At 35.7% G+C, this 12,314-nt stretch overlaps 1 protein-coding gene across 1 annotated transcript in view; it reads right to left on the bottom strand.

Moving 5' to 3' along the window:
* TfIIEalpha (transcription factor IIEalpha) overlaps window positions 1-12,314 on the bottom strand; it is a 56,145-nt gene that overhangs the window by 30,064 nt on the left and 13,767 nt on the right. Inside the window, exon 3 of the mRNA XM_090378977.1 lies at window positions 3,235-3,590. Coding sequence (XP_090235103.1) covers window positions 3,235-3,590 — 356 coding nt within the window. The remainder of the gene's footprint in view (window positions 1-3,234; window positions 3,591-12,314) is intronic.

The following is a 12,314-nucleotide window of genomic DNA, read 5'->3' as shown; positions in this document are numbered from 1 at the left end:
TTAAAAACAACCACATAACATCCTTCCCTAACTATATTAGATGTCAGAAGGATTTTGATCAATCCTGACACTAAGAAAGCTCTATGTCCTGATGGTATTTCTCCACTAATTCTTAAAACCTGTGCTGCTGAACTTACTCCTGTTCTGCTAGGAAATTTGCTCATATCCAACCTGTTCCTTAAAAGGGTGACAAAGCTCTCCCATCCAATTATCATCCCATTGCACTTACTTTTACTCTTATTAAAGTAATGGAGAAATCAATTAACCACCAACTTCTAAACTATCTAGAAACCTTCCATCAGATCAACGAACGCCAGCACGAATTATGTCAGTGTCAACCCACTGGTGATATTCTGGCTTATGTTACCCATCTAAGAGTGATAGGATTCATGAAATGGGAAATATTTCTCTTTTTTTTGGCTGATGCTGTATAAGCCTGCTTTCTTGCATCATATGCCCCTACTAAAGCTAATGCTAATCTATGGACAAATTCAATGGAAAACTTTGGTGAAACTCAAACAGTTGCTTTTGAATGTGTCTGGCATCAAGATCTAAATAAGCTTCCATTTTATGGTTTGCCAACTGCTTTTTGTAGTCGAGCAACCAGTTTTCTCTGTGACCCTCACTGCAGGTGACGATAGACGGCTCTCTGCCTTATAACTTCTGCATTAATGATGGTGTTCACCAAGATTCAGCTCTTTCCTCTTGTATATTAATGACCTTCTTCCGTTGACTGGAAATCCTATCCATTTTTTTGTTAATGATAGCACATTGCATTCCACCTCCCACTTTGAAAAACCTTGCCTTGCTCAAACAGCTTCAACTTCTTGAATATCCACTACCGATTCCTTAAATGCCAAAATTCTTTGCTCCACTGCCATAATTCTGTAGTAGGGCAAAGATAACTTAGTTGATTTCAATCCTTCTAAAACTCAGTCCTGTCTTATCTCTTGCAAAAAGGATTCTTCTGCTCCTATGCCTATCTTCAATTACACTTCAATTTCTAGGCAAGATCATATACAGTAAACCCCCGCTATTCGCGGTATCTGTATTCGCGGTTTCGCGTATTCGCGATCGCCGATTTAATATAAAATGAAACCTAAAAAAATGTGAATTTTAAAGCGCCGTGAATATTTTCCGCCATAAAAAAACATGGGCGTGGCTAAAATTATCTTTCCCGGTCAAAACAGCGCTCAGTGGGTGGGGGAGAGGGGTGACAAAATCGCGAGCGTGGATGTTTCTCGCTAATCCTTGTTCAGTATGTGTTATGCGTTTGTCATAGAAGGTTTCGTCGTTTGCTTTTAATTTATATGTTTATAAATTGAATAAATTTATCAATTTATAAATTGATATGCTTACAAAAATGATAAATCTACCGTTTTGCAGCGTAAAACAGACTTTTTCGAGTGTATTAACGGAAGAAAGTGACTTTATTGTGGACAAGTTCTTTCTAACCCCTACAAAAATATGACTACGAATAACAAGAGAAATGTGAAAATATCAAAGAAGGTGATAACATTAGCGAATAAAATTGAGTTATTAGACAAAATTTCTAATGGTGAAAGTGTCTCCTCAGTGGCAAAACATTATAAAAGCAATGAGTCAACGGTACGATCAATCAAAAAATCGGAAGAAAAAATCCGCCGTAGTTTCCGTGAAAACGCGCTAATTGTTTCAAAAATTTGCTCTGTAACTCGTGATGTTAAATTATAAAAAAGGAAAAAGCTTTAAATCTGTGGATAGAAGACCGAACTCAAAATAAAATTCCGTTAAGTTCACTCATCATTCGGGAAAAGGCAAAACTCCTTTATCAACACGTTAGGGAAACTAGTTGATAGCACTGGCGTGATGTTTTTTTTTTGCTAGCAAGCAAAGGCGCTGGTTTGAAAGATTTGTTTGAAATTTCTAATAAATATTACATTTAATATTAAATTGTTTCTTATTTTCATTTCGATGCCATATGCTTGCATTTCACTAGGTACTGTCTATGTACATAGTCATATTATGAAGGTACATAGACAAAATTTTAGACTAGTTTTTCTTATATATTTCATACTTTGGAACGGAACCCCTTTATTACTATGGGAGCCATAACTCAGTATTCGCGTTTTCGGTATTCGCAACATTTCTCAGGAACGTAACCTCCGCGAATAGCGGGGGTTTACTGTATTTCTATTGGAGATTACCTTGACTTCTAATCTGTCTTGGCATAAGCACATTAGAAATACTGCTTCCTCTGCATCTAAAAAACTGGGTTTTCTGTTTTGCTCTTGGTGTTACTTCTCTTCCAAATGCTGTTCACTCTGTACAATTCACATATCTATTCTACCATGAAATATTGTTCCCACATCTGGGGCAGTGCCTCCAAAACTTGTCTCAGGCTGCTAAATTCCATTCAAAAGGGGGCAGTTAGGTTAATTAATGACTGATCTCCAATAGAGTTTCTCTCCACCTCACAGACATACTGTTTCTACTGCATGCCTTTTCTACAGATGCTTCCACTGCTCTTTTGTATTGGCATTATAATTCCCGGTCGTTCTCTCTCTTCCAAAGTAGTCCAAATGAATGTGCCACAACCAGTCAACATCCTTTAACCATCCAACTTCAAAGTCACAGAACAAATTTTTCCTCTTCCTCATTTGTTTCTTCAACTTTCATTTTGTGGAACAATCCTCCTCCAACCCTCTACAAAATTATAATCTACAGAAATTCAAGTCTAATGCAACAAGTATCTTCTCAACCTTCAAACTATGTACAGTACCAAGTGCTATAAGTTTCAATACAATTTGTGTTTGGGTTTTCATAAAAAAAAAAAAAAAAAAAAAAAAAAACAATACTACTGTACTACTGGTCCAATCTGGTAGAATGAATTAAAATTTTGGTTTTAACATTGTGTGAAGATTATAGGGATCTAAATTATTGTATTATCTAATAAAAATAAGGATTTATCCTTGAATACATAGGCTATATGCATAACCTTTAAAAAACTAGAATTTTAAAAAATCCATCATGTGCTGAGTACAGTGAATGCTGGATTTATGAAGTTCTATTGTATTTTTGTTTTATGGCTGATGCTTAAGTTTACTTACTTGCATCATTTTGCCACTAATGCCAACAAAACAAGCAAATGTGCAGATATAGCAATTTTCTTACTAGACTTCATAATCTTTCAATATTAATGAGCCTCTTAACTTTAATAGCTAAAAATAAATAAAAATAACAAATGCCGCATACTTTTTGATTCTGTTCATATCTGTTGGCTCAGGTTCCAATATTTCAGGTGCTAGTTTAATATCTTCCACATCCCTCAGCAATGTGTATAGTGATTCTATTTGTTCATTAAATCTTGCTAACATCAGCCTTGAATCAGTTTTTGGTAATGCACTCTGATCCTCTTCAACAGGGGAACTACAATAACTGCATCGAAATTCTCCAGTAGTAAAATCACAGAGCTGATCTGCTTCGAGGTCAGTAAAAGTTTTGTCACATGCAGTACATCGAAACGAAGCACGGCTAGTGGAGTCCCTTTCTTCTGTTTCAATTTTTCTACGCATATGATCTAATTTGTACTTTACCACATTAACAAATACCTGAAAGTAAAAAATGTTATTTTCTTTCACTAGCAATAAAAGTAAAGTATGCAAGCCAACAGGAGTAAGATATTAAATTATTAAAGAAATAAGAAAAATATAAATTTTTCTATTTTGAGTATATAGCCAAAAATTAGCAAGATTACTGTCAAAAATAAAATCAAAATCTTGTAAAATAACATAAAAATGTTTTACTTTTATGTTATCATAAAAAAACTTAAAAAAAAATCACAAAAAAATATAAAACTAATTTATTAGTTTTATATTTTTTTGTGATTTTTTTTTGTGAGCATAAAAACCAAAATTTCTTTAATTTTGGTTTTTATGCTCACATTGTCTTAAAGATTTGTAAAATAATAAGAGGAGTTTACCTCAATATAGTACGTAGAACACTTCTGTATGATACGCTCCAGAAATTAAAATGAAAAAAATCGACAACTTACCAGTACACATTAGAGTAAAATATAAATAATTAAAAAACCAATTTAACACAATTAAAATCAATTTAAAACAATTAAAAATCAAATTAACACAAAAGAATCTAATGAAAATATTCAAAACGATTTTCCTTCCTGAAGCTGACAATGCTTTTCGACCATATGTCGTGATCACAGGAATGAAAATTACCGAATCGGGTTAAACCTGAAACTTAAATAGTGATTATTTGTTTTTGCGCATGTGCGTAAAGGTCCAAGCATAGGAGGTCAAATATGGCTGCCGAATATTAACAGAATTCTCGTGTAATTTAATTTCTACGGTTTCTGCAATTAATAGTCGCGTATAATTACGTTGAACATTAAGTATTTTGACCTCGTTAAATAAAAAAGTATGTTTTTCGTTAATGGCATGAAAGGCTAATTCTGACGCTGCTGAACGAGAAGCACGAACTGAGGCTTCGTGTTGATTTACACGAATATTAAGAGAAAATCGCGTCGAACCTTGGTAAGACGAGTTGCAATCACCGCAAGAAATGTTGTACACCAGATCATTAATTTGTGTTGCGAACGCGGAAAGAACCGAGCGACTGTTCAGTATAGTGTGTAACTTCCGTATTGGCCTGGCTACAATTTTAAATTCGGTATCTTTAAAGAATCTATTAAGTTGTTTGTGCCACTGTTCAACATATGGGACAGAAATAAAGTATTTTTTGATATTACTATTGTTGGTTGGTGTAGTATTTTGTATCCTATCCTTAGCCTGTACCCTAATTCGGTTTATTGTGGCAATGGAATAACCCTGTTTAAGAACCTGCTAGTTAATCAATGTATTTGTATTTCTGAGTCCAAAACAGATTCCGTTGTTGAATATTTATAGGCATTTAGAAATTGATTAAAGATAATCGATCTTTTGTAGGTGAACGGGTGATAGCTATTATAATGTAGAAGCATACCGGTGTTTGTAGGTTTTCGATAGATGCTAAATTGTATTTTATCCGAGTTCTGGGTAAGCGTGAAATTTAGAAAGTTTAATGACTTTGTATCTGTATCCGTATGCTCCCTTTCCAATGTAAATTTGGGTCTAGAATGAATATTATTAAAAATGTCTTGGATAGTACTACTATCAGTAATAACTAGAACATCGTCTAAATACCTCACATAGTATGTGATACAGGGTTGAAAAGGTGTCAAATGTATATGCTCAATTGTTGAGAGATAGATCTCTGACATTAAGCCGCTCAGGCTCAAACCCATTAACACAAAAATTTGTTTGTACATCTTGTCTCGAAAGGTGATGTAGTTGGCCTCAACTAACAGTTTAATTAAGTGAAAAATTTCCTTAATAGGTAGCTTCGTATAATTAATCGGTGTCGAGTTTTTATTTAACATATCCCAAATAATATCTAATGTGTATTCAACGTTTACATTCGTATATAACGAGGTAACATCTAGTGAGAATAAATTGTCATTGTCGCCGAGTCTACAGTCTTTAAGATTATTAAATAATGTATCGTAGTTCTTAACCCCAAATTGTATTACCTGTCTAAAGGGTTTTATAATGTTATATACATGTGTGGTTAAGAATGAAAATGCCGAGTTCCTGTAGGAAACAGTAGGTCGAATAAGAAATCCCGTCTTGTGTAATTTACCTGACTGAAAAGTGCAGGAATATTGTATGTTCTGGCCTTCAATTCCTTTAACTGGACCATAGTAATGTAGTCGTTTTTTCGATACGGGGTTAATGTTTTATTGTACTGATTGACCAAATTGGTAAACAGTGTCGGGTCTACTTCAAGATAAGTGGAGGTATCTGAAACAACTGAATCTAATTATTAATATAATCAGATTTATCTAGTATTACCACTGTATCTCCTTTATCTGCCCTCTGTATAATAATGTCCTTATTTCCCCCTAAGTTCTCGTAAAGCTGACTGTCATGTGTATTCATTTTAGAAAGTCGTTTCTTTTGTTATTCACTACTTGGTTAACTTGTTGAATAAATACATCTTTCTGTGGAACATTATGAAGTACAAATTCAATATCAATTATGGTAGGTAGTTTTCGAGGTGGTAAATTATAATTTAGTCCTTTGGATAAAAGTGAAATCTGGTCCTGCGATAGCGTACATGAGGAAAGATTTGTAACCTGTTGATATGTCGGTTCGTTGAATACTGGGTGAGGGTTCGTGAACTAGCTGACATATTCTGTGGTAGTACGTTGTCTGTGAGGGGGTTGTCACCCAACTCGTATGAACTTGGTCGCAAGCCCTTGACAATGTGTTAGAATTCGCATGAACGTGTCTTGACCTATCCGATAATGTTTGCAACTTATTAATGTGTCTGTTTTTTATTTCTGAGGCCTGTGCTTCCCATCGCAAATCTATGGAGTTCTTCAATACACACCAATCGTTCGGATGTAGATAATTTTTTAATTTATTGTGAAGCTTCCTAACCTGGGAAAGGTATTTTTGTTTATTCGAATATCGAGATTTTAAGGCAAGCTTAACAACATTACGCGATGTCATATTGAGTATTACAGCTCTGATTCATACTATCAAATTGTCTTAAAGAATATAATGACTCCTACTATTACTCATAAACACAGTTAAAAGATGGCAACATCATCATCATCAGCCATTTTCAATCCACTGCAGGATGAAGGCCTCTCCAGCAACTTTCCAGTTCCTTCTGTTTTGAGCACTGGCCATCCATTTACTACCCACAAACTCATGAATTTCATATATCCATCTCCACCTTTGTCTTCCAGGTTTTCTTCTAGCTCCTCTTGGGTACTTAACTATCTTTGAATCTTATCCAAGTCATCCAGAAGGAGCACTGCTTGGCAATAATTATTAACCCCTCTCCCAATCTCGTATCATCTGCAAATGAAGGTATATATCAGGGTTAATGTTTAAGATGATACGAAGGTTGGCAGGATTGTTAATAACAGTAATGATAGTACACTAATGCAACAAGATCTGGAATAGTTGAGCAGATGAGTTGAGAGGTGGCAATTGAAGTTTAACATTGACAAATGAAAAGTACTGCATATGGGTAGCAGCTACCCCAGATTAACGTATCAACTGGGTTGTACTACTCTCAGGGTAGCGGAGAATGAAAAGGACTTGGGGGTAATTATGCAGTGAGATATGAAGTTTTCTGAGCAGTGCAAAAAGGCTGCAAGATAGCTCGTGGTGTCTTGTCAATGATATACAGCAGGGGTGGGCAACATAAATTGTGATGCGATCTACTTTTTTCCTTCAAAATGTACTGCGATCTACCATCTCATGAATTTTATTGAACATGGTTAAAAATGTTAATCAACACATATTGAAAAATGCTGTTTATAAATTTTATAATTAAATACAATTCAAAATTCTTATTTTAAATTCATACGTATTTAAATTTTTAATTTATGTGAAGTTTGTGTGTTCATGTCATCTGCAAAGCTTTCAAAATCGGGAATATGCTGTGATGAGGTCAACTGTAAAGAATCTTCTTCTATATGCAAGTCCGTAAGAGTAGAGCGATTCTTTGTCTCTGTTTGTTTCAAATACGAAAATACGAACTTTTAAATTCCTGTTTTGGCTTCACATATCTATGTGAAACCAAAACAGGAATTTAAAACTTCACTGCATTTTCGTCTTTTTCTGATGATCTGGCTTTCAGGAAGAAATCGTTTTGCAATGTAATAATTTCATTTTCAAGTAATACTGTATTTTCTCCATGTGAAAAATCTCACCAATTTTTTCTACAGTTTGTTTTGCATCTAAGTCAACATTAAATGGAGAAGAAATATATTGAATATTGTCTTCAATTGTTTTAAAACCACTGAATCTGGTCTCAAAATCATTCAAAACTTTCTCAATTTCAGAAACACAATTCTCACTATTAAATTCAAAACCAGGATATTTTTGCAAATAACCTTGCATATTTGAAAATGATCGAATTTTTTTTCTTTGAGATCCTTAGCCATTGCTAAAAATTGATATTTATATGCAGAAATACTATGAATCATATCACATCTAGTGAGCATGGGCTTGACACACTCAGGGTCAGGAGCTGGATATCATCATTCTTCTTTCTTGGTGATTCCCTTCTACTTCTGACTCTCTCTCTCTCTCTCTCTCTCTCTCTCTCTCTCTCTCAGGGTAATTCAGAAATATTTTTTTTTTGGCTCGTGGCATAAGCCTCAGGCTTCCTTGCATCATATGCTAATAATAATAATAATAATATCACTCACATTTTTATTTTTTCCTTGTAATTCCAAATTCGGATCAATTAATTTACTGGTAAAATCTGCAAAAAAAGCCAAATCACACAACCACTCCATATCTTGTAACCCCTGATTATCATCTCCCCTTTGATCAACAAATTTTTTAATTTCATTCAGCAAATTTCAAAATCTCTGTAGAAACTTACTCTGACTAAGCCACCTAACATCTGTGTGTAATATCAGATCTGGTTCATTTTCATTGAGTTGCATTTTGAAAAGTCTCCTTTGAAGAGATTGTCCTCTTCAAAGTGTGGTGATTGGTCTCTTCCAATAGTGGAAATATGTTTTCAATAAAATTTTAGAATGTGTTAAATATATCAAGACCTCTAGTTCTTTCTTTTAACAAAACTATACCCAGCAAAACCATTCTGTAGTGGCAGAATCATCAAAAACCATACGAATAAAAATGAGCAATTGAGCTGTATCAATGGTGCCTGTAGATTCATCCAGTTGTAAAGAAAAGGGCACACACTTAGCAAAATGAGCACGCAATTGTTCGCTGATTTTTTTACTCGTTATTTCGATGTGTCACATCACAGTATATCGAGATAATTGCAGATCTTAAAGAGCACTTTTAATTTCATTTTTGTTCTTAAAATTTTCAAAAAGAGAATCTGTTATTTCTAAAAATGCATCTTTGATGAATTGACCATCAGAAAATGGTCTGCATTCTTTTTGCAAGAAGATGACTCAATTTAAATGATGCTACAGTTACTGCTTTAGACTGTAAATTTCATGAAGAAATTTTTCTGTAAGAATAATCTGGATTTCAGTTCTTTAAATTTATTTTTTTCTAAGGTCATTAATTAGGTAGAAAATCCAATTGGTATTTACAACGCGGTGCTTTGAAGTGTCTTTCTAAATTTCCTTTAGCATTAGTAGAGGCATATGATGCAAGAAAGCAAGCTTATGCAGCATTAGTTAAAAAAAAAAAACAAAAAAACTCCCATTTCACCCCTCCATTCTTTCGAAATACCTGTCCAGCTGAGCCTTAAATTTATTTAGGATATCAACTTACACAACAAGGGATGAAAGTCCATTCCACCAACCAACTACCCGCTGGCTAAAGGCAAATTTCCGGACATCTATCCTACATCTGTCTTTCCTCAATTTGAATTTATGCCCTCTCAGGTGATTATTCTGAGCAAGAGACAGAATCCCATCAGCACTGAGCGTGCTCAAACCATTCGAGGCTTTGTACACCTCTATCAGATCACCTCGCCGGTGCCTAGTCTTCAGACAGTGTAATTTGCAAAACTTAAGCCTTTCTTCGTAAGAGCAACCCTTTGTTCCATTCACTAATCTTGTTACCCTTCTCTGTACTCGTTCCAGCAGCTCTACATCCTTCTTGAAATGAGACTTCCAGACCTGTATACAGTACTCAAGGTGTGGCCTGACCACTGCCTTATACAAGGGAATAATCACCTCCTTATTCCTGCTAGAAAAATTCCTGTATATCATTCACAAGACACCATGAGCTACTCTTGCATTTGTCAATGCTAAACTTCATTTGCCACCTCTCAGCCCATCTGCTCAACCTTTCAAGATCCTGTTGTAGCAGCATAGCGTCAGTAGTGTCCTTAACAACCCTGCCAACCTTTGTATCATCTGGAAACTTGGATATTAAGATTGATATACCATCATCAATATCATTTATAAATACAGAAAACAACAATGGACCCTACAGTGAACCCTGAGGGACTCCACTAATAACATTAGTCCATGATGAACAGTGTCCATTGATTACCACTATCTGTCTTCTCCCCCCCAGCCACCCCTTTATCCATAGCAGCAGCAGGTCTTCCATGTGCAACAGTATCAAAAGCCTTTCTAAGATCCAAATATATAATATCAAAATTATTCCCTGCATCCAGTTCTTTTGTGACTGCATCATAGTATCCAATCAAATTGGTCAGGCAAGACTTTCCCTTAACAAAACAAGCTGTGTCTGAGCTATAACTGAAACCTTGTCTAGATGATCCTGCAGTGCTTCTTTAACCAGTGCCTCCATTAATTTTCTTGGAACAGAAGTTAAACTCACAGGTCTATAATTACTTATGTCAGCCTTTGTTCCTCCTTTGTGAATTGGGGTCACATTTCCACATCTCCAGTCTATGGGTACCTCCCCTGAGTCCAAAGAAGCTCACATAATTATGGCTAAGGGTTTGCTTACTTCCTTTGCTGACTCCTTTAATATAACTGGATAGATCCCATCCATGCCAGGTGCCTTTCTTGTGTTTATCTTCAACAATTTCTCCTCCACTTTACTCTCAGTTATTACAAGATTACCTAGATTACTGCCAGAGTTGAATAACCTCCACCATTCCCCTTGCTGAATAACCCCTCATGTGTGAATGTCGATGCAAAATATTCATTTAGTTTGTTAGTTACCTGAGCAGGATCCTCAACTGTTGAACTATCAATATTCAGTGGAACAATCTGATTCATCCCCTTCCTTCTAGAGTTTATATACGTAAAGAACTCTTTGCTGTTTTTCTTTGCATTCTTTGCCAAGGATTTCTCATGATCTGCCTTTGTCTGCCAAATCTCTTTTGTGACTTAGTTACAGACCAGCTTATATCTATCATAGGCTTCCACGTCACCCATTAATTTATATGTGTCCCATGCATTTTTCTTCTCTGCCATATGTCTCATTAGTTCATCTGACAACCATTTAGGCCCAAACCTTGAACAATATTTCTTAGTTGGTATGTAAAGCCTAGTAGCTTCCAAGATAAGTTCCTTGAATGCTTCCCATTTTGAATTTGCTGTTGGTAACATCATCAGTTGGTCCCACTGTATAGAATTTAAATACTGTCTCAGACCATCATAGTTGCCTCTATGAAAGCAAAAACCCTTCCCTTTACCCCTGATAGTAGTTACCTCTTTGAGTAAATCCCACTACAGCACACTGTGATCACTGCCACCTAGTGGTTCCTTTATCTGCAGATTCTTAATGCATGAAGAATCACTACTGATAATCAGATCAAGAGTATTACTCCCTCTAGTTGCCTCCCGAACATGCTGATGTAGAAAACAATCATCCAATAAATCCACAAAAGCTTTGCTAGTGTGTGAGTGACCAACCCACAAATTCCAGTCAATATCTGGGAAATTGAAATCCCCCATTATAAGACTCTCTGATTTACTGGCCCACTCTATTTCCCTGTACAGTTTCTTATTATACTCATCAGATTCATTAGGCCTATGGCACACTCTTACTCTCAATTTTGATCTCCCAATGCTTATGCCAGACCAAACTGACCCGACACTGCACTGTCCATCGATGTCGACTGGCTTCACTTCCTTGGATTTAATGTGTTTCTTAACTAATAGCATATCCCCTCCGCCTTTCCTATCCTGTCTTTCCTTTCTGTACACATTGTACTCCCCAATTCCAGTTCTGGCATTCCTTGTATCTGTGTGACACCACGTCTCTGATATCCCAACAATCTCTGCCTTGATGTTTTGAGCATTACCTCAAATTCATCAAATTTATTTAGTAAACTCCTAGCATTGGTGTACACACAAGTATACATGCATCTGTTCCTATTCTTAGCTACCCTAACACAACCATGTGTTTACTTGTACCGCAATGACTCCCAGCAGTCTTCGAAATACCCTACATCTTGTTTTCCAGGCTGCTGCTTATTTCAATAGAAGCAGTACAAGAATCACTTTCACCTCTGCCAGTGGCTACTGTTAATCTATTAGTTCTTGTATTCTCCCAAGCTAGCAGTTTTCCGACCCACTTAACACTGCCTCGATAGCATCAGCAAATATTCTTGAACCCTTTCTATTTAAGTATATCCCATCCGTGTAGAAGCAGTCTCTCCTGTTAATAAGTACAGACCAGGCTGAAAAAAATTCTACCCCTTGAGCCTTGCACAATCTTTCCAGGGCCGAATTGATCGACAATACCCTTTTTTGGGTATAGCCATGGATGTATTGCAAATCAAATAACAACATTTTTCTTTTATCATTATAAAAAAGTATTCTAGTTCCCACTCAT

Source organism: Mastigoproctus giganteus, chromosome 8, assembly GCF_048544385.1.
Source record: "Mastigoproctus giganteus isolate SK-2022 chromosome 8, ASM4854438v1, whole genome shotgun sequence".
Classification (NCBI taxonomy): domain Eukaryota; kingdom Metazoa; phylum Arthropoda; class Arachnida; order Uropygi; family Thelyphonidae; genus Mastigoproctus; species Mastigoproctus giganteus.
The sequence above is the reverse complement of the archived record's forward strand: the minus strand, read 5'-3'. Positions and strand labels throughout refer to the sequence as shown.